Below are 27,434 nucleotides of genomic sequence, written 5' to 3'. Positions count from 1 at the left end.
CCAATCGGAAAACGACCATTAGGAAGACCTAGGCGCAGATGGGAGGACAATATTAAGATGGATCTCACAGAGATTGGAATACATAGTAGAAACTGGATGCAGTTAGCTAAGGATAGAAGTCAGTGGAGAGCTTTTGTGAACGCGGCATTGAACCTCCGGGTTCCATAGGCCATAGAGTTAGTTAGTTAGTTAGTTAGTTAGAGATATAAGTGACGTTTCTGATTTAAAGTAAATTGATCGTGTTGACATATAGTTAAAAATTATACGAACTGTGGGCTAAATGGAACGTGAAAAAAATAATAAGTCAATAATCGTTACATTTTGGATGGTGGTTCTTATATACATTACATTTTAGATGGTGGTTCCTATATACGTTTCAGTATCGGTGCTCATATAATAAGTGAAATAGGTATATTAACAAATCGAATATAATAAAACTCAGACGTTTCTGTACAATCTCCTGATTTTGGATCTGTGAAGCGAGATAATCTGAGTCCTTAAATTACGAGTCATTATTAAAAAAAACTTACACTAGTTGCGGGATGGAAGGACAATACAAAATCAGAATTTCGTTGTGACTACAGTGTATCCGCATGCGAAATAGTACAAAATAGTAGAAAAGAACTGAAAACATGTAAACAGAACACCGAATTTAAAGAAGGAAGCTTACCTTTTTTAGACGTTTATGCGAACGAAACTTACGTCGCAAGTTTGTAAACTGCACCTAATAAGGAATGTGATGAATTTGAATGGTTCTACATAAGGGCAGTCCGTTATCAAAACAAAGTTATTGTTAAGAATTGTTGTCCGTAAGTATCATTCTCTTTGAATTTCTAGTTTCAGTTCCCTTAATCTCTACGAAACGATAACGTTTTTTTCGTGCCACTGCCTAAAGTATCCCAGATATGCTAGGTCACATTTGGATCAGGAGACTTGACTGGTAATTCCAACCGAATCACAACCATATATCGTTACTAATAAGGAAGTCGCCGATAGAAGCAGCTCTGTGCGAACGGTTATTATCGTCTATGTAAATGAATTCAAGACCAACAGCACCCAAAACATCACACAGGAAGTAGGTTCTCCTTTCCATGATGCTCTACGATGATGGTGTTTGGCTCTGCCCAAATCAATACACGTCTGAAATTTACGTATAATATATCGCAATGACTTTATAGGTAGAGACTAAATGACGGTCAGGGCGAGTCTTTCCCTTCACCAATTTTATTATAAAATTCTAATTACAAATGTCTTTGATAACAAAGAGTAAATAGTGTCTTTCCTTAATGACCAGATGAAAGGATATCGATGTTTTGCCGGGTGCCTCTTCCGTTCATGGCAGCATCCAGAACACTGATAAGGTTTATGGTGAGATTGTGGATAACCCCCTCAGCTCACAGCAGCCTCGCAGGGTTTCAGTTGAAGATTGGATCCCTAGTCCAGTGCGACATAGGGTATAGGAAAGGTGTACTCCTAGTCCAATGCGACCTCAGAGCAGGTGATGGTTAGTTGATCAGTTGGTTGACTGATACCAGGTCCTTCCGTGGTTGCGCTTTTGTGTGTCCTCTTCGGGTCCTTTCATGAGGTCCGTCACCTTTCGGCTTCCTCCGATGTCTTCCGTGTTGACTTCTCGTCTGCTTCATTGTTTACAATTAATAACACGTGTGCTTCGGTTGTGATATGGCGATCCTTACAATATGATTAAACATTTGACAAAATTTATGTTCTTTGTGCAAGAAGTAGTGACGTCGAAAATCGTGGTATAGGATGATCAATTTCCCGTCATCGCTAGTTGTTAGTGAGTAGTGCACTTCTTTAAAAAAGTACTGACAGTCATGGCTTACAAGAAATGATTACAAGTGAGTTTTATCTCTCGCTCTCATCTCAAATGAAATTTTTGTTTCAGCGTATCTGGTTACAAACTAGTTTCTTGGGATATTACTTTTTACTTGAAACTATAATCTTTGAAGACTTTCTTGTTGGCAGCCTTGTATAGTCACGACTTGAAGTGGTTCTCAGATTTCAGCTTCAGCTGTCTGTTTAATCAGCATCGAATTCCTTAGACGTTAGTGAATCCTCTTAAGAACTGCTTATAAATTTGTTCCTTATCATATGTCTTCTGTAATTTTTCCTTGTTCTCCGTAGATAATTCATTTCCGTATTTTTGAAGATGCATTTTGGTTAAAAACCCAGCCTTCGCTGACAGATGTAAGTGGTGACATGTAAATTGAAGTATATCCAGTTTTGTCTTTCTAGATATTTCCTGTTTCTCCCATAAATCCTTGAGAACATGGTAGCTCAGTAGTAGAGCCCTCAGCTCTGGTGCGAGGGGTCCCTGATTCGATTCCCGGTCACTGGAGTTTGTGCTGGGTAGTATTATTTCCGTGAGTTTTCCCGTTTCCTCCCACATTTCAGTTTATCAATTCACTCATATCACTGTCATTAATCATTCGTAATCGGACGTGAAACTAGAAATTTCTTTTCATTTTCATTCCAATAAATCCTTGTTTTCTTGTTCTACCTTTTATCTCTTTTTCTTCCTCTTTCCCTTGATTGTTTATTGTCATTCTTCAGCAGAAATGGCCGTTTGCAATCGGACCTTATGCGAGATATGTTCACCACCTTGAATGAGGCATGCACTCATTAATTTTAAAAGGGCTCGCGGGCGCTTTGACTCGCACTTAACTATTGACCTCGAGCTCGAGTGCCAGAATATTTTACATGATGTAATATGGGTAGGAAATATTTGAAACTTCACATCTGTTTCAGAATTTCATTATCTAGCTTGATTTTATGCTTTACGTCTTTCTTACAAACTACCATTGTTTTAGTTTTATATGTAATAAATACTACATATCAACGGTACTTTGCAGCTACCTCGTATCTCAAAAACAAAACACTCCTTTACAGAAGAAAGAAAAGTTTGAGAAAGTTGAAGATTAGTTGAAAGTCAGTGATTTTTCTGATCGAGAAACCAATTACGATAACAAACCGACCTCTCCATAAAAAACAGTCGCCGACTTTTAACTAATTTCCAACTTTTTCAAACGTTTAAGTTCTTCTTTTGTCAAGTTGTGTATTTTTGAGATACGAGGTAGCTGCATTGTACCGTCGATATGTTTCTTTCTTAATATCTCATTCATCACATTTAAGATGTGTAGTGCTAGGTATTAATATATTTTACTCCAGCTTTGATTTCAGATTTTTTATTTGAAATTGCCAGTGCTTAAATACCAGACTCAATTTACACCAACTTTGTAAGTTTTCGCTAAAACTTTCCATAATTCTTACCACGGGACGTCCACAAAATATACATGTATCGCCTGATTATATTCAATGTTTTTGGATAAATCCGTAGCATTGTAATTACTGTATTTTATGAGTAAAATGCAAAAGCAAAGAATATTTTACATGGTGTAATATGGGTAAACTTAAATGTGTACTAGATGAGGTGGTTATTGTATTACATGAGAAACCATGGGAGTCAGTACTAGGATATTAGGAACCAGAAATCAAACAGGATGCCACCACGACTACTCTTCAGACTTTATCAAAGTGCTTATTTCTATTATTTTTCAATATTTCGGAAACAAAAATTAAGATATAGAAATGTCTAAAAGCAAAGGCACACACGAATAATCATGTATATAAAATTGTTAAAAGTTAGCTGTTGTTTGTTTGCGGACGCCACCAAAGCATTTTTTAATCAGTATGTATATGTATCGTTTAGCTTCAAATGTTAGTCATACGATCCGTCATATACAGTCAAAGCATGCTGTACTAGATTTAGTTTGTTTTGTTAATCATTTTAACGACATTATGTTACATAGTTCTTAAATTTATTGAACTTTTCTTTTGTATTATTTAGATTCTCAATATCGTCAGTATTTATATATTTATTATTAATTGTAAGTTCTGATTCGTTTTTGTCTTTAATTATATAACTTGTTTACTTTTCAGAATTATCAACTGGAGTAAATCTCACAGTGCGTCCAGCGAAAATAGTAGCAGGCCATGATCCAGAAAAGACGAATGAACTGTTGCAGGCAATTGGGAAGGCACTGGAAAGAAAGGTAAATGTAATTACTAGGAAATAGATTCCAAGTAGTAAATGTAGTTGACGTAAATCAGAAGAATTATTTTCATTGGTAAGAAATGTGCCTCACTGTAAAATGACTTTAAAAAGAATCAAAAGTGGAATGTTATACAGATATACCTCGTTATGCGCGATCTCACTTCACATATTTTCACTATAACACGATTATGCGGAAGAAAAAAGTTCCGATGACTTTAATCCCGAAAATGAGCTTTCAAATTCAAGATATCTTTTAAATCGCAATACCTGTTAGATTTAGGTTTGTTTAAATGAATCCCAAAGTAAAGTCCGGTAGAAAAATTTTTTTTCAACGACCTTTCACGTCGAAAATGGTCTGAAACAAGGAGATGCGTTGTCGCCATTATTATTTAACTTTGTTCTGGAATACGCTATAAGGAAAATCAAAGATAGCAACCAGGGCCTAGAGTTCAACGGTATTCACCAGGTCATGGCATATGCTGATGATGTACACTTAATAGGGGATGATAGAACAATAGAAAGAAATGCAGAGATCTTATTAAACGCTTGCAGGGACATGGGTTTAGAAGTAAATGCAGAGAAAACTAAATACATGGAAGTGCGTCGGGACCGTAATACAGCAAATTATGGATGCGTTAAAATATGAAATAATACTTTTGATAAAGTGGATAGTTTTAAATACCTAGAATCAATATTAACAGAGGAAAATCATATTCACGAAGAAATTAAATGTCGACTAAAGGCAGGGAATTCGTGTTACTACCCGGTTCAAAATCTCTCGTCGTCGCGAATTCTGTCCAGGAGTTTGAAGCTTAAAATATACAAAACTATAATCATGCCTGTTGTTCTGTATGGTTGCGAAACATGATTGCTTACTCAAAGGGAAGAACATAGACTGAAAGTATTTGAGAACAAGATCCTGAGACGAATATTCGGACCCAAGAGGAACGGGAATGGGGAATGGCGGAAACTTCATAACGAGGAACTAGATAATTTTTACGGTTTACCCAACATTGTTAGGGTAGTCAAATCTAGGAGGCTTAGGTGGGCGGGTCATGTTGTTACAGCCTGCTTTTCATCAATCTGTACCATTTAAATAATTATTCGTTTGAATGTACATTAACAAACCATTTTGTTATTTTCGTGGGTTGTCAGGGTCTGCATTTTGTAAAACTGTGCCATTAACGTAGATAGTGGTTAGTATGTAGGGCGTTGTTGTTTGTTTACCTTTGTATTAAATAAATACCGATTTGAATTATTACTTATTAGTAATGTAGATTACGGTATTTTAGTAGGGTAAAGTATTGTTATTTATATCTAATAATATTCACTTTTTCAGTTCGTTTGATATTTATAAGAGTAAATGAAGATTGAAATAAACGATATACTATAGGCATGCAGACGGCAACATAAATATTGATAACTGTGAATGAAAGTTAATTATAAATCAAATATATTTCATAAAATTTTGTATAAAAAGGAAACTCCACGATAAGTGGCATTGAATAGGGTATTTCAGTACATTGATTAAATCGTCGAGATTTAATATCACGTAGAAAAATAAGAGCTTACCTAGTATCAACGATATTATCATTGGAGGCTGCCATGGTGGACTACGTGAATGGAGATGATAAACAATTTTATATCGAACTATAGTAGTGTAATTGAAGGATGGGAGTAAAAGTTACTTTCTTTAAATGAGGAAGAAAATTTTGGTTAAAAATAATAAAGGATTAGAATTTTATAAATTTACATTTAATAGTATATAGTTAGTAAAATTCCGAGGGAAGAGAGAATACACGTAGTATTGTGACGTAATGTGATGTAAGTTGACGACGAGTATACAAACTGGACGAAATCACGTTACCTAACCATCTAAGTTAATTCCCAAATTGGAAACTGGTATGTAACCTATCTAAAATATATATTAAAAGGAACCCTAGATTTGGAGAAATAAATTGGTAATCGTGGATATACAGATAACTTTCTCGTTTACTGACTAGAGTGAAAAAACATGAAAGTGAAGCCATTTTTGGTGATTGAGACTGGTTTAGCATATTTGTGAAATTAACATAAATCAAACATTGAGCTTGGAACGAATCATTCATCCGGAGTATTCATGAGTGATTTCCTCAATAATGAGAGCGATGTGTGAGTAGATTTTCAACAGTTCCGTCACATAAGACCAGGTAAGCTATAAAAGGGGATGTATTCTAAATTGTTCGTGATGCATGCATTAGGCCTATAAATGATACTCTGTGAGTGCTGTGGGCATGCTTTTAGTAGGTCGTTTATCATGTAACTTCCGAAACACATTCAAGCCACAGATGAATCGTTTATGATAGATTAGTTGCCAATTGGGTACTGATAATATCAATATACATTGAATAGTCAAATTTCTTATTCGGTTGAACACAGTGTCATTTAGCTATAATAGCCATTGTATAATAACGAGATAATATGAGCATTTAAAACATCGTCGGTCGTTTACATATCTCATTTGCTACCTTATAATGCTGACTAGTCTGGAACATTTCTATGCTGAGCGTTTATCAACCTGTGTGAATCCTATGATTAATCTTGTTCGATAATTAATTTATATAATAGAAATATTATTAATATTGAAAAATATATACTTCAATGATGCACCTGTTTCCATTGGCAGTGAGAGTTAAGTCATTTGTGTATTTAGTTAGGTTAGGTAGAATAGGTTAGGCTTTGTGTTTACTGATGTCATGTACATGTTACATTGTATTTAATGAATACATGTGCCAACAATGATGAAAATGAGTAATAAGAGGCTTAGTTGCCAGTAAATGCTAATAATTGTTAAATGTTGAGAAATAAAACTGTATATTTGAGATGAGTTTGAAAGCAGTATGGCTTGCGTATAACAGAATAATTTATGGTGATGAAATAATAATTCTTTATTTATCCTCTTTCTAATTGTGAGATCGGGAATGACTGCCAAAGCTACATTACATGTGTATAACTGAAAGTGCATAAAAAATTAGTGGAATAAAACTAACGATAGGAGAAAAAAAACTCAGCATAGATTGCAATATTTTTTATCAACAATCCAGACTAGCTGCTTAAGATTTCTCACTACTTTGTTAAAATTTCAAAACAAATGAATAAGCATTTGTTCAACTTAAAATAATTTTATTAAATATAAATATGCATCTATTAATACAAAATTTCATATAATAACTTATACAATAGATCATTGTGTCCAAAGTAGTAAATGGAAACGTGCCAATGGCTATTATGTTGTTCCAGCGGTTTTATTGATACCGTCGCAACTCCATAGAATTCTACTTGTGTTATTTAACTGTTGCTGTTAAAAAAAAAGATGCAATAAAATTTAGTGGATTGGAAATTACTTATTTATTTCTATGATTAGCAATAAATGGATTAGTATTTAGATGTTATATAAATGATACAAAGCCAAACATATTTTTTTCTTAAAAATCTAAAACCCTCTTGCTCGGAATGGCACCACCGCAAGAATCTGGAACATTCATTCATTTAACAAATTATTAAAATTTAACAAGTTAAAAATAAAAAAAAAATAAAATAGTAATGAGTTAATTTGGGAACAAATTAGTATTGATATTCAACGGATTATCAACAGAGGAAAATAATTTAGTAGGCACAACGGAATTGATACATCTATCAGGTTATGAATGTTCCAGATTCTTGCGGTGGTGCCATTCCGAGCAAGAGGGTTTTAGATTTTTAAGAAAAAAATATGTTTGGCTTTGTATCATTTATATAACATCTAAATACTAATCCATTTATTGCTAATCATAGAAATAAATAAGTAATTTCCAATCCACTAAATTTTATTGCATCTTTTTTTTTAACAGCAACAGTTAAATAACACAAGTAGAATTCTATGGAGTTGCGACGGTATCAATAAAACCGCTGGAACAACATAATAGCCATTGGCACGTTTCCATTTACTACTTTGGACACAATGATCTATTGTATAAGTTATTATATGAAATTTTGTATTAATAGATGCATATTTATATTTAATAAAATTATTTTAAGTTGAACAAATGCTTATTCATTTGTTTTGAAATTTTAACAAAGTAGTGAGAAATCTTAAGCAGCTAGTCTGGATTGTTGATAAAAAATATTGCAATCTATGCTGAGTTTTTTTTCTCCTATCGTTAGTTTTATTCCACTAATTTTTTATGCACTTTCAGTTATACACATGTAATGTAGCTTTGGCAGTCATTCCCGATCTCACAATTAGAAAGAGGATAAATAAAGAATTATTATTTCATCACCATAAATTATTCTGTTATACGCAAGCCATACTGCTTTCAAACTCATCTCAAATATACAGTTTTATTTCTCAACATTTAACAATTATTAGCATTTACTGGCAACTAAGCCTCTTATTACTCATTTTCATCATTGTTGGCACATGTATTCATTAAATACAATGTAACATGTACATGACATCAGTAAACACAAAGCCTAACCTATTCTACCTAACCTAACTAAATACACAAATGACTTAACTCTCACTGCCAATGGAAACAGGTGCATCATTGAAGTATATATTTTTCAATATTAATAATATTTCTATTATATAAATTAATTATCGAACAAGATTAATCATAGGATTCACACAGGTTGATAAACGCTCAGCATAGAAATGTTCCAGACTAGTCAGCATTATAAGGTAGCAAATGAGATATGTAAACGACCGACGATGTTTTAAATGCTCATATTATCTCGTTATTATACAATGGCTATTATAGCTAAATGACACTGTGTTCAACCGAATAAGAAATTTGACTATTCAATGTATATTGATATTATCAGTACCCAATTGGCAACTAATCTATCATAAACGATTCATCTGTGGCTTGAATGTGTTTCGGAAGTTACATGATAAACGACCTACTAAAAGCATGCCCACAGCACTCACAGAGTATCATTTATAGGCCTAATGCATGCATCACGAACAATTTAGAATACATCCCCTTTTATAGCTTACCTGGTCTTATGTGACGGAACTGTTGAAAATCTACTCACACATCGCTCTCATTATTGAGGAAATCACTCATGAATACTCCGGATGAATGATTCGTTCCAAGCTCAATGTTTGATTTATGTTAATTTCACAAATATGCTAAACCAGTCTCAATCACCAAAAATGGCTTCACTTTCATGTTTTTTCACTCTAGTCAGTAAACGAGAAAGTTATCTGTATATCCACGATTACCAATTTATTTCTCCAAATCTAGGGTTCCTTTTAATATATATTTTAGATAGGTTACATACCAGTTTCCAATTTGGGAATTAACTTAGATGGTTAGGTAACGTGATTTCGTCCAGTTTGTATACTCGTCGTCAACTTACATCACATTACGTCACAATACTACGTGTATTCTCTCTTCCCTCGGAATTTTACTAACTATATACTATTAAATGTAAATTTATAAAATTCTAATCCTTTATTATTTTTAACCAAAATTTTCTTCCTCATTTAAAGAAAGTAACTTTTACTCCCATCCTTCAATTACACTACTATAGTTCGATATAAAATTGTTTATCATCTCCATTCACGTAGTCCACCATGGCAGCCTCCAATGATAATATCGTTGATACTAGGTAAGCTCTTATTTTTCTACGTGATATTAAATCTCGACGATTTAATCAATGTACTGAAATACCCTATTCAATGCCACTTATCGTGGAGTTTCCTTTTTATACAAAATTTTATGAAATATATTTGATTTATAATTAACTTTCATTCACAGTTATCAATATTTATGTTGCCGTCTGCATGCCTATAGTATATCGTTTATTTCAATCTTCATTTACTCTTATAAATATCAAACGAACTGAAAAAGTGAATATTATTAGATATAAATAACAATACTTTACCCTACTAAAATACCGTAATCTACATTACTAATAAGTAATAATTCAAATCGGTATTTATTTAATACAAAGGTAAACAAACAACAACGCCCTACATACTAACCACTATCTACGTTAATGGCACAGTTTTACAAAATGCAGACCCTGACAACCCACGAAAATAACAAAATGGTTTGTTAATGTACATTCAAACGAATAATTATTTAAATGGTACAGATTGATGAAAAGCAGGCTGTAACAATGTAGCTAGAATGGAAGAAAGTAGAAACGTTCTCAAAGTCTTGACTGGAAGACCAATCGGAAAACGACCATTAGGAAGACCTAGGCGCAGATGGGAGGACAATATTAAGATGAATCTCCTAGAGATTGGAATACAAAGTAGAAACTGGATGCAGTTAGCTAAGCATAGAAGTGAGCGGAGAACTTTTGTGAACGCAGCATTGAACCTCCGGGTTCCATAGGCCATAAAGTTATACCTGTTAGATTTGAGGATATAGATCAGACCATTTGGACACTTTGCTCTAACCCTATTTATCGGAGCTCAAGAGTGAAAATCTTCGTGAAATGGGAAATGACAGAGAAAATAATAAACAGAAATCCTAGTGTTGAACCCATCATATACCTCCCTACAGTACAACTAACTGAACTCTTTCAGTACTTTGATAATGCAATTAAGATCATTGATGCAGCACTAACAGAAATAGAAATGAGAGACTTTTTAGGGAGATATAATATTCTTTGGCCTATTGTGTACAGAGAGAGAGAGAGAGGAAGTCTAGATCATTTTCACAAAATAAAAATCGCTAGCCTTCCATCCCAGGGCACTCAAGAGAGGAAGTTAAGTGATCCTAACTCACCGGAATAAAAAAACTGACCCGGAATGTACTTGAACGTGAACCCACAAAGTGGGGGTGATGTATATACTTCCTGGAAGCTTGGGTCAAGGTAAGATCAAAACCGGTTACCAAAATTGGGGAGGTCTCATGCATTCCGCGTGGGGACAGCAGTTTACTCATTTTTATTAAAGTCTTTAAGCGTGTCTATAAAGTCCGTTGCTACCCTGAAAAATCTGAAACAGTGAGACAGATATGAAAACAGAAAAGCATGTTTTTCATCATTTCAAAAGTACAACGTATCAAAGTAAAATAAATTTTCCCAGGATCCTTCGCAGAATCCCAGACGTGGTCCAACTTAAAATTTTTAAATGAAAAGGGAGGTCAACTTGCATATCGTATGAAAGTTGGTGTTAAATGAAAGAAGATAAATCAAGTCTCGACTCTATAAAATAGCGGTGGGTCAAAATATCAACACAATCTTCATTGCAAAGTCTATGGCCACTCGTATGAATCTGAAACGGTGGGATAGGTGTGAAAACAAAAACACGGATTTGTCATTATTGCAAAATTATAATGATTCAAAGTAAAAAATATTCCAGGGTCCCTCGAAACGTCCCAGGTGGGGTCCAACTAAAAATGTTGAAATGGGAAAGGCGTTCAAGTTGATTATCATATGAAAGCTGATGTTAAGTGAAAGTGTCAACACAACCGTCATTGAAAAGTCTATGGCTACTCCTATTAATCCACCTGTCTCATCTCTTTCACTTAATATCAGCTTTCATACGATAATCTACTTAAATGCCTGTCCCAATTTCAACATCGGACACAAATCATCACATTTCTCCCCAAAAAACAATTTCAAATCGGATTATTGAGGGGACAGTCTCCCAGTTTCAAGATTGGAAGGGACATGTTTCCCTCATTCCCCGATATTTGAAGTGATCACAGGAAATGGTTAAACAGTTTAAAGTGAGTTTTAGAACCTACCTCAAGCTGGGATATCATCATGTAATTTTATTTAAAGGGTGTATCCTAAAGAAGAAGAGAGTTAAAAATTCATACCAGAAATAGAGTATCTTACTACACTTTCATTGATATGCTTATCCTGAAGGGTAGAGGAAGCTCAAACATTGTCCTTGAACTTAATTTTCCACGTGGAAAGAACGGGCACTTCAGCTAGTATGGAATCAAAAGTAATGCGGCCACATTTCCTTTGTTTTTGTTACATACTTGTGTATTAATATAAACAGATCTATTATTATATCTTTTTCCATGAGTCAGTAAATTACAAATCTAGAACGCTTCACTGGAAAAAGGAAATTACTAAAGATCCACTTCTATCTTCTCAACACTAACGGCAATCAGATCGTGGAATTCCCTAATGCTTTCTTGCGTGTCTGATGGAGTATGTGAAACAGTAAATTATTGGGTCGCAAAACTCCTTTAATCGTAAAATCTATTGTAAGAAACCAAATTGGCAACTGAAAATGAGAAAAAATCCATTTGCAACATTTCAGTTCTTGAAAAAAATATTTCTTTTAGAAAAACAACATCCATTCAATAAAAGTTTTTTTATTTATTTTTTATTTATTTATTTTATTTTATTTATTTATTTATTTTTTTTTTATATCTCTGGCTTTTGAACTTGAGGTACTATCTCAGTATTTGACTGGCGTGTTTTGACTTAAACTCAGACGGCTGGTTCAAGAATTTGAACTAAGTGTAAGAGGGATTTTTATTCCTCTTCTGTATTACATAAGATAATCCACCTCTTTGTTACTCTACAAAGCTGTGTACTTCCTTCTTTCTAGAAATTGAAATATAAGCGAGTGTCAATGGTGCAAAGTGTGTCCCACGAAACGTGTATGGGACTTCACGGATTCCTTGTGCATTCTTTTTTCTTTTTTGTTATTTCTAAGTTTAGTTCAATGTCTCATGATTATGCACCACGGCTAAGGGAGACTGTGATGATACGGATAATAATGGTGGCATGGCGAAACCACCCCGAGAAACGCATGCACACCATGTTTGTCTACCACAAAACGCACTTGGTTGAAGTTTTGAAGCGCCAGACGTGAACTTCCGCAGTCCCACTAGGGAATTCCATAGTTTCATGTGTACACTAGAACAAATAAATGATATTTCAAGTAGGAATATTGTTTTAAATATACGTACAAAATTTAATAAAACCTAATATTACCCACTAAAACCCAATTTTACCCAATAAAATCCACTGCGCTGTTTTTTTTTTTTTTTTTTTTTTTTTTTACCTGGGTTTTTCACAACCCTGATATGTGTGTGTGGTGTTTTTCAAAATGAACGTTTCCATCTTTGTTGTTTCCATCCAAAAGGGAAATACACTTTTACAGGTAAAGAAAATAATTTTTATAGGTTCATGCCTCTACTTAAAAGAGGATCTTTATATTATTGTTGGCAACAGCAAACTTATCAACAACTTGTTAGCAATTTTCTTCTCAATATAAAGTAATCCTAAATTTTTCAACCTATCATCAGTCATTGAATTGTGTATACAGTAGAAACTCGATTAACCGTCACTCTTTTAACCGTCACTCTCTGTTATCCGTCACTGCTCCGGACAGTACTGTACTTTAAATGTGCCGTAATTCATGCCGTGCGCCGTGAAGAGCATGGAATAAAGTGTAAGCGAAATGGACTGAAATAGTCATGCGTCACTTCCGGTCATGCTAGTTTCCACACAAAATCTTGGTACAGTACTGAAACCCTTATGGAGAAAAGCATGGACTTGAAACACTCAAGATGCCAGAAATTAAATTCCAAACTGTTATGAATTATTTTCAAGACGAACCTATATTAGTGTAACATGGAAGGAATACGGTTTACTCTGGTCCTGTTCAATCATTATAAGTATTATTCACTTGTATAAGGTTATTTATTTCTTCCAGAACCTTTTAAATCTACTTACTGTAGAGGTTTATAACGATATTTCTGTTATCCGTCTATTCGCTTAACCGTCATGGTCCCGGTCCCGAGGGTTAATCGAGTTTCTACTGTATATCTTTAATCTTTTCAAACATGAGAATGACCTTTCACATGTAGCACTAGAAACTGGTATAGCCCTAGATATTATATCTAGCTTGTAGGTTTCTAGGAATGTGCTTATGTAGACACATACACACACACACAAAAAAAAAGAAAAAAACTATCAATGAAATTCATCAAGAAATCAACTTTTGTTTTCTCTCGCCTTCATATAACTTAATTGTGTTTTGAAGGATTTTGAGTTTATATTTGAATGTTTTAAAATCACTTCCATAATAATGGGCCATAGGCTCACAATGTAATTTAAAATGTTTTCACTTTTTTATGTAGAGCGGTGATTGATCTAATGATCTTGTTACATGATATCAAAGCAGTTTTTTCATATCAGTGATTGTCTTATCAATAGTAGACAGAAAAATGTCTCTTACAAGGAAACCGATTCAAGTATGACACGAAATTGTAGACGAGTTTATGCGCAAACGAAGTGTTTTTGTGTACAACTAAACCCATTAGAAGGAAAAATCCTCGATCTCAACCGTTCCGGAGATATAGAGGAATAAGGGGAAGGCTGGAGCTCCGATATTTTGCGAATTTTCGGCTATGTTGCGAGTGAATATGTTTGAAAATTGCATTGAAACGTTAAGAAGAATACATCAGGGTGGAATAAAAGTGGTGTTGAATGTTGAGGTGAGTGGCGTAGCTTTTACTCGGGGTCGGAAAAAGAAGGAGCTTAAGGAATAACAAACGCCGAAACAAAGAACACTATTGTATGATATTACATGCTAGTACGAGTATATCATGTCTTTAGTTCGTAGAAAGTGAGAAAAGGTGATACATAGATGTATTATTTATATTGCCAAAGGAACAGAGACGTTATTGTGCGAACAAAAACGCAATATTATATTCTGTGCAATATAGAAAAACTAATTAAATAATGTGAATCATAAACACATATTGTTGCAAACGTAAATACGACAGTGTGTAGTTGTGTGACATATATTAAAACGCAATGTATGGATCAATAAGCAAAAATAGTATCTTCAACTTAAAAAACGAAAACCAGTACGCCTTATATGCTGTATATCATGTACATTTTCGATCGGTTAATAATGGTAGAAATTATAAATGTTTGGAAAGTTCGGACGACCACCTTTTTAAACATTTTTCAGCCTATTTGACTGATGATACTTTTATTCGATTCAGCGTACCAAGGAACGTTGAACGTAGATACCTGACACGCCTGTTTCAGGCAACAATGAAACTCCGGTATTTTCGCCTTCCCAATCCAAAACATTCTTCCCCTAAATTTTTTTATGGACTCTCCGGGTTTGTAACCCTCATGTCTAAGGCGGCGTATTACTACAGTTTCCTGGATGAAGGAATTATTCATTTTTAAAAGACTCTTTTACTTGTACTAACGCTACCTATTTAAAAATTCGCAAAATATCGGAGCACCAGCCTTCGCCTTATTCCTCTATATCTCCGGAACGGTTGAGATCGAGAGTTTTTCCTTCTAATTGTTTTAATTGTACACAAAAACACTTCGTTTGCGCATGAACTTGTCCACAATTTCGTGTCACACTTGAATCGGTTTCCTCGTTAGTATATTATCTTTTATAAAATTCGTTTTCTGCATCCAATGAAGGAAAAGATTCATTTGTGATATTTCGATGGCAAATGTCTAGTTGGTTTCTACGAAGAACCCCTATAACCTATCTGTTTCCGGCTCTGGAATTCAAGATCATTTTCTTTGCACATCTCCAAACATTCGTGATAAATTTGTTCGAATGTTATTCGTTGAGAGTCATATCCACCAGAGCTCAGTTTCGACAGCGTTTGAACTAGTGAATGTAGAAGAATAAAATTTTCCGGCATGTCTGCATCAGGGTTGTTTTGTTTAAAACAAATGATTAAAACTTGTTTTAAACAATTGACTTTGTGTAAAACAAATTTTATATACGTTTTAAACATTTTGTTTTAAAACGTGTATTTTTAAGGCCTGTTTTAAACATACGTTTATTTTTATTTTATTTTATTTTTTTGCAAAAAATCTACGAGAGAGAAAATTACCAAAAAGTGCTTCCCGTTCAGAAGGCTGTTTTCTTCCCCTATGAATGTTTTGAGTTCTAATGGCTGCAGCAAGTCGATGTAATGATCTACAATGCCGTGCCGTTGAAAATTAGCGCCCGAGGTGAGAGTATACGACGGCGCCACCGCACGTATGAGTGAGGTCGACAGATTAGCCGCAAAGCGCCACCATGATTGCTGCGAAGCGTAAGAAAATTTCCAAAAATAAACTCAGCTTTTTCTTGATTTTGGGCACTATTTGTTACTTTTTACCTTCCATTTTATATATGTACACACGCATTTTCCTAACATGATCCAAAATACTGTTGTTGATCTAAAATATTCCAAGTAATTTTTCCTCTCTCTTTTTCTTTCCTTCTTTTCTTTTTCCCCCCGAAATTTGCGCCCCTTACATCGGCGCCCGGACTGTCGCCACGCTCGCCCCCTTCACGGCACGACACTGGTGCTCTACAATTTATTTTCTCTGTTTTCCCATGTTTTTAGCGTTTATTGTATTGTTTAAATGCTTATCAGTTAACTTGCGAGAAAGTGTCGTAGTTGGACAACTTGTAGAAATGATATTAAACAATAAATAAAAGAATTATCTTGAAAACAAGTTTTTGTGTTGTATTCAGAAAACAAAGGGATCTTTGCTAAACTGCGGTTCTGAAATTAAATATCGCAGGCACTCGTTGATACAGTACATGTTGATTATCAGTCTCCGTACAATGGAATCGTTTAACAAGAGTTTTACGGCAAGAAAAAAGGACATCATTTCGAGCAATGCAAAGAAGCTAATTTTAAGCGTTTCGAACAAACTTGGGTTGCAGGATAAATTCGGCTCCAACTTAAGTTTTTTTTTTTTTTTTTTTTTTTTTTTTTAAGAACATTTTTAGATATGGGCCGTTCAGAGCACAAGGAACTAAGTCCAATTCCAAAAAGATTCATTTTAGCTCGTATTTTAGTAGCGAAGAGCCCGAAATAAATGAAACAGAAATCACATGAAAGGGTGTACTGTGGGTTTGAGTTTCATAGGACAATCGCTGGACAAGGACATTTCTGAAAGAGGGGAACAGGATGGCTAATTTCTCCTTCCTGCTTATAAATATAAGACATTAACACTATATTGTGTACGCTGCAGCGTGGGAAAGATTAGCAAGTTAAGCTCCGAATGTCATATTCAGTGATGCATAATTTCGTTAAATAAGTTCAGGATTTGTCAAAAAGAATACACTGACGGGAAACGTCATACCTTCGCAACAACGAATCCCAAATGAAAGAAAAAAAACTACGTGACAAGGTGCAATCTGGAGTTTTATATGATTGCCGCTAGAGAGCTGCTTCCGTGTAATGGTCCTCCGCCATCGTACCCTGAATTCCAGATTTTGGGGCAGCAATGCAGGTTTAGAAACCTATTGCCAAGCAAAGTCCAGCAGAACAAATTTGAAGTTCTTACACCGAATAAATACGGATTTTGATAAGTTAAAATTCATTTCTATTGGCTGCAAGAAGCTATAGGCCTATATTGCTCTTTTGTATTTTTTTGGCTCAAGGATTCCAAAGATGGCTCTACTTTCGAGTTTCGGACCTGCTTAAAAAACTCTGGGAATCGCAACTTTCCAGTTTGGATCATCTGTATTTATTCAGTGTAGGGACCTCAAACTTGTTCTGTTGGACTTTGCTTATCAAAAGGTTTCTAAATCTGCCTTACTGCCCCCAAAATCTGAAATTCAGGGTGCTGGTGGGGGCGGCTGCCCTTCTGCCCGGATTGGCGTTCCTGTCTAGCAGCTGTCATATGAAACTTGTCCATGCCTTTTAACGTGGTCTTTGTTTCATTTATTTCCGGTCCTTGGCTGCGAAGATATTACGTTTTGAAATAGAATTCATTTGCTGAGCAAAACTGAACTTTGTTGAAAATGGACTTGGATCCATTGTGCTCTGAATGCCCCCAAATTGCTTTTCTTCAATACAATTAATGATTTAAACAACCACCAATACTTGCAGAAAATATTTTAAAGTTAGCACAATATGAAGTGTGCTTCAAATATTACTTTTCGAAAATTTATTATTTTAGAATAATTTTATTAGCATCACTGTTCCGAAATAGCAACCAAATTTTGCAATTAAAATTTCGCCCATCTCCGGGTAACCAATTGAGTAAAAATTATGTGCACGTGTGTACAATTCCGATAACAATACATTTATTTGAGCCAAATACCGCAAAGAATGCCATATTAAATCCAATGGTAATTCGAAAGTCATTTTGCAGACCACTGGTGTTACACATTAAATTAGGTTTAAAAAAAGGTGCATTATCAGTAATAGCTTACAGAAATAGAAAGTCAAAATTTTGAATCTGATATGGACAATCAAAAGTCATTTCGAAACGAAATTTGATATATTAAGATTGGTTTAAAGAGACAAGTTTTGCCGATAGATGTCATTACAGTCTTCGTATCTCTCTCGTATATTTTTTACCTTTCACAAGAATTCACGATTTCTCTTACAAATTTCAACCTACAGACTTCAAATTTTTAGAGAAGAAACTTCATAGCCTATCGAAAGCAACAATCCGTGCCGATTTTTTATTTAGAATTTTCTTCATTGTTGAGATTGATATCCAAACCTTTAACAATGGAACTGTTTCAACAACTAAGAAAATTCTAAATAAAAAATCGGCACGGATTGTTACCTTCGATAGGTTATGAAGTTCCTTCTCTAAAAATTTGGAGTCTCCAGGTTGAAATTTGTAAGAGAAATTGTAAATTTTCGTAAAAGGTAAAAAATACACGAGAGATACGAAGACCGTAGTGACATCTATCGGTAAAACTTGTCCCTTTACACCAACCTTAAGGTGCATTATCACTAGTGGACTACGAAAATATTTATTTATTTATTTACTTTGAAAATCATCTCGAGTCCAATATTGCCAACAAAAATTCATTTAAAAAACTATAACAAGTCTATTTTTAGTCAAACTATTTTATTTCTGTTATCGCTGTTGCACTAATCAGTATATACAGGATGAATCTGTAATACTCGTTGTAAGTAAAGAGTAAAAAGTTTTAACAAATAAGTTATTAACGATTTTGAAATATGTTTAAAATCGTGTTTTAAACTGTTCAAAATGTTTAAAACATTTTAAAAATCTTTTTCATGTTTTAAGCACACTTTTTTTTTTTTTTTTTTTTTTTAACTGTTTTTCCAACCCTGGTCTGCATCTACTTGAGATATTGCGAAGCTCAAAGTTATAGCATGGCATCGGTCATCTAAATTTTAGCAACCCGAAAATATTCCCTCTTGTATAATAATAATAATAATAATAATGATAAATAATTAAATCACAACCCAATAAAGATAGGTCAGACATAGTATATAAAGAATCTAGTATTTATTTTTGAATGCATTTATTTTCCTTTAATTACATATCAATTTCCGTGTTATTTATCTTTCTCTATCCCCCTTATAAACGTAGCAACAAAAGAAGACAATTTTTATGTATTTTGGATTTTTTGTTGTTATATTACTATTTTTAGTTTTAAGTACGTTTTGAAACAAGTAGTGATTATGTATCTTTAATTTTGTTTTGCAGATAGATAGTTCTGAAGCTGTACAGCAAGTTCTGAAGAAAAAAGATCCTAAAGCTGGAGGCAAAAAATCGAAGGAAGACACCAAGAAGGCTGCTAAAGATGTAATGTATTTTTTTCTGTAATTTAAAAGTTCTAAAGTTCGTACATTACTGGAAAGTACTAGAAATCCTCAAGTAGAATTTCTGGGAAACAAATTTAATTCATTTCGTCTCTTTAATGGCAGTATGCTGTTTAGTTGCAGTGTTGGTGCTTTAATGGCAGTGTTGATTTCTCTCCTAGATTATTTTTTTTAAATGTTTTAAAATTAGGGAAGCTATGCTAGGGAAGTTATGCTCTTAACAAGTCACTACCAAAAATTAAGGTATTTTCATTTGTATTTCACGAAGTTGTCAAGGCATATTAGCTAAAATGTAAGACAGAACTAGTTAGATGTAAGAGAGAACTACTTAGATTTGAACTTCTGGCAGACCATCATCCTTAGTAACGCTTCCTTTAAGTCGGAATTTTTGCTGGAAAATACTGAAAGAGCAAATGCAGAACAATCCTTTTTCCGCTGTTTTACTTTTCAAAGGACATCGTAGCTTAGATTTGAAATGAAAGGAGTCTTTGCATAATAATAATGCATCACAAATACTCCTACGATGTGTTAGTGCATTACTTCGAAGCAAATTATTGTCATGGGTGTTTCGAAATATATTGTAGTAATTATCGTAAGTATTCTTCTGCCACTGACACGTTACTTGCCTGAAATAGAGAAGCTTCTATACCACTATCTCTGTTTCTTGTTTGACGTAATAATTGCATGTCAATGCAATCACTTACTGTAGTCTTCTTCCCATCTATGCTTTTCCTCCTACATGTCCATTAACAAAAATGTTTCTTCTCAAACTAGTTTCTCTTCCTGATAGATGCTATAGGACACATAACTTAATCACAACAAGTCTTACTTTGTATCTCGAATTTTTGTTATTTACTTATACGGTTTCAGTGTTCTCTGAAACTATCATCGCCGGTAATGTTACAAGTAATAGCGAGAGATCCCTTTTTATATGAAATTTAGCATTCTAAGGATAAGGTCCTTCTTTACCCCTATCCGTCTATTCAAAAAGAAGTGATAGAAATCTGCTGGCCCGAGTTTAACATTGATCACAATAAGAAAGAAAAAGGAAAAAAAAACTGTAATAGATAGCGAGAAGTGATTTCTTAATATGATATGAATTTAGTATCGCAGGAATAGTGTCTGTATCCACCTTTACATTTCTATAAAAATCAAAAGCTGTAGAAATCTGCCAGAACTTCCAGCTTCAATTATGATCCCCTAGAGCAAAAACGGTAATAGGAGCGATATATATATATATATATATATATATATATATATATATATATATATAATATTTTCCCACATTGATTCCAGCGTCTGAGAAACCGGCTGCATCTCCGAACTCATCCTTCCGTTGCAAACAGAAACAATAAATCTACCACTTTCGTTTTCAATATTGAGTCTTCTATAGTTTGGAAATCTACCATAGTTTCACAATGTGAACTTGAGGTCACTTGTTTCGTTATTGTTGGTAGTTGCACTTGTATTTTCTAGTAAATTACATAAATGCCGTAATATTAGTTGAAACTGGTAATTTTCTGTTTTGAAGAAAGTAAAATTTCAGTTTGAAAATTCTACATTTAATTCATCAAGAACAAAATTTCAGAGGATTAGATAAATATCAATATAGAGACTTCATCTTGGATAATAAAATGTTAATGACGTGTTTACTTATAGGCTACAGGAAGAGTGAAAGGTGTTGGTGCTAATAAACGGACAAGTTCTCTGACAAGAAATGAAGCACAAGACAGAACAAAAAAGCCAGATCAAGTCAGGAAAGGAAAGCAAACAAAGATCGGAAAGAACGACGAGAATGGAAAAGAAAAGGATTCGAAAAGGTAAATTTCAATTTCAAAGAAACAATTAAACAATGAAAGAGCGTTGGAAATACAAAAAGTTGTTTTATAATATAAATTTAGAGACTAAATAACTTAATTATATATGGGAAATGTAGGTTTCAACCTTTTGTATTTACAGGCTGATTTTTCTTCTCAGTGTTGCTGATATCCAAAATCTACACTATCCATTATGCACTTGAATCATAACGTTGCTTTTGTTGAGAAAACTGGGCCGTGCAAGTAGAACAAACTACTTAATATGAAAATTTTTAAGCGTACTTACTTATTTACTGTATATAATATTTAATGCAGGGGCCGCGGTGGCTCAGTGGTAGAGCGTTCACCTCTGGTGCTAGGGGTCTCGGGTTCAAACCCTGCTCCTGCCAAGTGAACTTTGTGGTGGACAAACACCGTGTGCGTGGGTTTTCTCGGGGTTCTCCCGTTTCCTCCCACATTCTTCATTCCACCATTTCATTCATTACTCATTATCACCGTCTCCTTTAGCCTAACCGGCATAACCGTGGGACGTAAAACTCAAAATTTCATTTCATTTCATTTCAATATTTAATGCACTACTAACTGTTCTGTTTCAGTGTTCCGTAATATCTTCCTTAGTAGATCGGGCAACTCACTGGCAAACCATCTTGCTTCTCAGAATTTCCTCTTGCACTGTTTTAATATGAATATATAAATTCCTTGGATTAGATCCTCTTTTTTTGAAATTATTAATGCTGTGAAAAACTTATGTAGAATTTTTTTTATGAAGACTGTGTAGTTTTGTGCTAGTTTATAGAAATTTGCTCACTTTTAACAGGCACTTCGTAAAGATGCTATTATAATCACAAATCTGTATTAAACCTTAATCATAAATGAAACCTAGATGAGTACAAACTTTTAAAAAAACAGTACTTAAAGAAACTGTGAAATGTAAGATGAATTGCCAGTGTATTGCCCGATCTACTGAAGATGATGTCAGGGGACAGTAGAGTTACGAGTATATTGAATATTGGACATCGTAAATACAAGAGTACATTTATAAATTATTATAAATATACATCAATTCATATCAAATAGGGTAATTTTTGTTTAAAATGACATTGAGACATATAAGCCAAATACCTTTGTAAACAAGTAAATATTTCTTCTTCTTTAGGAAACCAAAGCAGACAGTTGAAGACGTTCCAGGTCCAGTTGAGACATCCTCGCCAAAAATTGAAGCATTGAAAGCTGAGGCGGAAGTACCAGAGATTATGGAAGATATTCAAGACGATGGAGGAGCAAACGAAGACAGTGCAATTAGTATGGAAGGTCCTATTGTTAACGGTGAAGTGGACGTGCTACAAACGCAGCCGGTAGGTGCAAAATAGCATTATCATCCTGCAAGTGTTTATAGATGGTGGCAATTATGATTTTGTAGATTAAACTAACATCGATAAGTTATGTTTTTTTTAAGCTTCACGAGAAATGCTTGATACTTGTTAGGATTTCCATTAGATAGGAAGGGAAAGTAAAAGAAATAACTGTAGAGCATGAATCGGCTACTTCACAGTTACTTTTCTGTTCCCTTTTATTTTCTCCTGTTTCTTTTCCGGCCTTATCCGATGAAACTGTTCCGCAAAACTTCTTGTAAGCTGGCTTTCTTTAGTGTTACGTGATACAATGTTTTAACTGTTCTCTGGTCGTTTGGTTTCCAGACGACCGCTGCGTCTAAATTTCTTTGTTCGATCTACCTACATCGTTTGATCATTTTGGGAAAAGAAGTAGGGAGGAAGGAGCGAAAAATGTGAAATTTACCAATTCTTCTCCAACCGTACCGTCTCATATTTGGTAAGAAAATCCACTTTGGGAAGGAACGTCTCGAGTCTGACTTACACATTGCTTACTACCACTTTAAAAGATCTTACCATATCAAACGTTCCGTACCCTATGTACTGTCCATTCGGGAGCTCATATCTTTTTCTCATCGATTCTCAACAACTACCGCAAGACACACTCATCAGCACTCTTCGACCGGAAACCCGTTAATCTCGTTGGTAAACAGTTTACTAGTGCAGATATATATCATCAAAAACTAATATCTCAGCTACTGTAAAACTTCTCTATTCCGTTCGAAGTTCCTCATTCAGTACCATACGAGTCTCCATTTTATATAGAAACCGATGTATCTTGCTAATTATTTTCTCACTAACTCACGTGAAACCGAAAAGGCTTTTGTGCTTGGCCCCAAAATTCTTTACCAAAAGTTCCTCAACTATCACACCTTGCTTGCCATACCTAGTCCCTTACAACATCCTACAACTCCATTGAAGAAATGCCAGTTGTAAAACTTGTCTTATATTTGAGACCAGTCTCATCTTCCAACATCACATTACAAAGATAACACACAGATATCTCACCATTTCATAGTTACGATTCTTCTTACGTCATTTACATCCTTAAATGCCCACACACACTGTCCAGCCTTATGTTAGGCTATATAATTCAACTTCCTCTTCAATCGGAGTGAAGAAGCATAAGAAGAGATTAAGAATTAGTTGAGACTGTTTTGTTTTGTCGTGGATCTGTAGATTATTTTGGTTAGGAAGGTGGGTTTGGTTTGGGCTAATCGTGTTATAAGCATTGGAAATGGAGCAGAGAGAGGCAAGTTGCTGTTTACGAGGTGAAGATTTAATGGAAGAATGTTGCCGAGGGAAGAACGATTAGACAAATTGCGGAAAGTTTATGTAGATAGTTGTTTATGAGTTTTCCTTAAAGCCGTGAAGTTTCCAATCATAAATGTTGTAAAGTGGAGATTTTTAAGGAGGATTGAATTTCAGTTGAAAGAAATTTGGTATGAAATATGAGTTTGTAGAAATAATACGGTACAGGGAACTGCAGTGGATGGACAAACAGTTTAGATGGCAAGACGAGCAGTGACAGGAATGGTGGAAAGTGGATTCGCAGGAATTGAGCTTGTGGGAGTGAGTTATATATATAAACAGAGCAGTAGAAAGTCAATACAATGTGGTTGAATTTTAAGATATATTAGCGGACCATAAGTAAAGGTAATTTAGACGCAAAAATGCAAGTGTACTTAACCTTTACGTAGAATACAGTAGAAGAAAAAAAGGAAAAAGGGAAAATTAATACCTGGTTAATCAAAATAGTCGTTGCCAGCAAGCACACACTTTTGCCATCGCTCTACTACCGATTGGATTCCATATAGAAAGAAGTTCGCAATGTGCAATGCGAAGAAGTCTTCAACCGCACGTTGCAGCGCTCCATCATCACGGAAGTTTTCCCTCCCAAGAATTGATGGAGATGCCGGAAGAAATAGTAGTCGGTGGGAGGGACATCAGGAGAATACGATGGATGAGGAATGGTTTCATATTGCAACTCATGAAGAGTTTGCAACGTTTTTTGAGCGTCATTTGCAGCTGCATTGTCCTGCGGCCTGAGGATACCATGTCATTTGAAAATTTCTAGATGCTTGCGAACAAAGTTCCGGTGTATTTCCGCAACGATCCGCAGTAATTATTTCTTCTCGACGGAGAAAGATTTGATGGACCAACCTCACCATAGATCATCATACCAGGAACAACATATTTTGCGGTTTCGAAACCATCCAAAACTTAATAAGATCCAGCCACTTTTACGATTGTTGCAGCAGATCCATTATTCATCTGAAGGGACACTCAGATAATTGGATACCTCCAGACGGCGATTTTTATTGACTGGTGTCAACTTACGTGGCAGCCTTGAGATCATTTGCCATTCCTAGCCCAAGTGCACTATTATTATTATTATTATTATTATTATTATTATTATTATTATTATTGTCGTCGTCGTCGTTGTTGTTGTTGTTGTTGTTCTTCTTCTTCAGAATGTCTCACTGTGAGTTTATAAAGAAAAACTACCTGGAATTGGGTATTGTAGAAGAAATGGAACTCAGGTTAATGAAAGTAATCTTAAACCCTTGTATAGCACTTCATGACCCAGGAGAAGAAGGGGAGAGAAAAAATGTGTAGAGAAAAACACGATGTTGGTATGATGAGTAGAAACAATTTACTGATGGAACAGAACTTGCAGGGCGAAAAAAGGAATAAGGAGAGGCATTTATATAATAATAATAATAATAAAAACAAAAAGTAATAAAAATTAATATAAATATTAAAATATACAGGTCGACAGAGCGGTGAGCGGATCGTGGCCACAAGTGAAACTAACACCAAAACATCCCTTGGCAGCAGGGTTACAACTACAGAATATGTTGCAATAACCTGCGTCCCAAGTAAAATATCACCGGACTCGCGGATGGTTGGTGGGAGTCGGGAAGAGGAAGGTCTAGTGGATGTCTTCCTCCACAACCCGGACTAATGTTGTGTTGTCCGGAGTGTTGAGTCTGTGCAAATAATAATAAAAAAAAAAAAAAAAAGCAAAACTAAAAATAATTTTTAAAAAAACAAACAAAAAATACAAAACACAAAAAAATCCGCACCTTTTTGTTTTGTTTTGTTCTTCCTGGGCTGGTGGGGGTCTATCCTTTTGTTTGTTTGTTTCTTTCGTTTTGTTTCCCTTCTTTTTCCGGGGCCACGCGTTTTTGTCGACGGGAATGGTTTTCTTGCACTTCCATTCCCCTTGACCGCGTTGGCCCCACGCTGATCCTAAGATGTTGGGCGTGCTGATGGAATTGCCAGGGGGTAGCGTTAGTTCTACCCATTAACGCCCCGGTGTGACCTCACACCCCCTTTTCCAGTGTTTAACACAAATACTTCCTATATGGGTACCAAAACACAACAAACAGATCCGGGCTCTCCCTCGCGGAAGAAGCCCAAACCAAGTGAAACTGAGGTAGTGGAAAAGACAAGTATCGCGACCCCTGTTGTCCGATATCTTGTAATTAAAGATAAAGATGTTGATAGTGCCAATTCTGATGCAAACCGTCCGAGTGCTATTAAGGGCTTGTCCCCTTTCGTTATTCATAAAGTTATCACCTACCATGCCGGACATGTTAAAGACATGAAGAAGTTGCGTAATGGCACTTTATCGGTGGAGACGACAGACGAGAGGCAAACGGTGAAGCTACTTAAGTTAACTTCTATTGGAACGGTGAACGTGTCAGTTGAACCGCATCGTATGCTGAACGTTTCAAGAGGGGTAATATCGTGTTGGGATCTCCTCAATGCCACCGAAGAGGACATTAAGTCGGAGTTAGCGGACCAACACGTTATCGACGTAGCTCGAATCAAAAGTAAGAAGTCAGGTGAACTCGTCGCCACCCAGTCCCTGATTCTTACTTTCAGTTTGCCCACGCTTCCGGAGTATGTTAAGGCTGGATACTATCGTTTGAAAGTTCGGCCCTATTTTCCTAGTCCCTTGCGCTGCTTTAAATGTCAACATTTTGGGCACACCAGCACCTCGTGTAATGCGAGTGCTGCTCTTTGTGCGATTTGTGGCCAGGGTAGTCATGGTGCGGAACCCTGCAAAGCGCCGAAGCCCTTCTGTGTCAACTGCAAGGGTGAGCATTCAGCTTGGTCTCGGGACTGTCCAGCCTTTCAGCGCGAGAAGCGTATTCGAGAACTCATGGTTGTTGAGAAGATTACTGCTGCTGATGCTAAGCGTCGTTTGAAAGAAAGCGTCCCTTCGCTTTCTGTTCCATTCGCTACTGTTGCAGCTAGTTCTCGAAAATCTGTAGCCACCCAGACATCCGACGTTTCCACCCAGACAGACTCGGTCCCAGAGAATAGTTGTGACACCAAGACCCCAATTACAATGACAAGCGAACTTCCCAGGACCCCACGTGTTTCTGTTAGTGGTGGTCTTTAGCGTACTCCAGCCCATCGCCGATCACCTTATATCGCCGGACCGAAACTTAGCCAACATATTCGCGGGCTGAACGAGACTGTTCTCACTCCAAAGAGAACAAAATCTACGCCAGTTCGTAAGCCTCCTGCAGTTTCGCTCACGTCTGACATGGTAAAGGACGAACTTATGGACTCCGAGTGGGCTGTTATTGGACCC

The 27,434-nt window shown here is 35.4% G+C and overlaps 1 protein-coding gene across 1 annotated transcript in view; it reads left to right on the top strand.

Annotated features, from left to right (window-relative positions):
- IFT54 (intraflagellar transport 54) overlaps window positions 1-27,434 on the top strand; it is a 92,576-nt gene that overhangs the window by 22,834 nt on the left and 42,308 nt on the right. The window contains exons 3-6 of the mRNA XM_081736034.1: window positions 3,961-4,073; window positions 19,499-19,597; window positions 21,274-21,434; window positions 22,588-22,786. Of these exons, the coding sequence (XP_081592160.1) occupies window positions 3,961-4,073; window positions 19,499-19,597; window positions 21,274-21,434; window positions 22,588-22,786 (572 nt within the window). The remainder of the gene's footprint in view (window positions 1-3,960; window positions 4,074-19,498; window positions 19,598-21,273; window positions 21,435-22,587; window positions 22,787-27,434) is intronic.

The sequence above is a fragment of the Thermobia domestica genome, chromosome 13 (assembly GCF_964235325.1).
Source record: "Thermobia domestica chromosome 13, izTheDome1.hap1.1, whole genome shotgun sequence".
NCBI classification, from domain to species: domain Eukaryota; kingdom Metazoa; phylum Arthropoda; class Insecta; order Zygentoma; family Lepismatidae; genus Thermobia; species Thermobia domestica.
The sequence above is the reverse complement of the archived record's forward strand: the minus strand, read 5'-3'. Positions and strand labels throughout refer to the sequence as shown.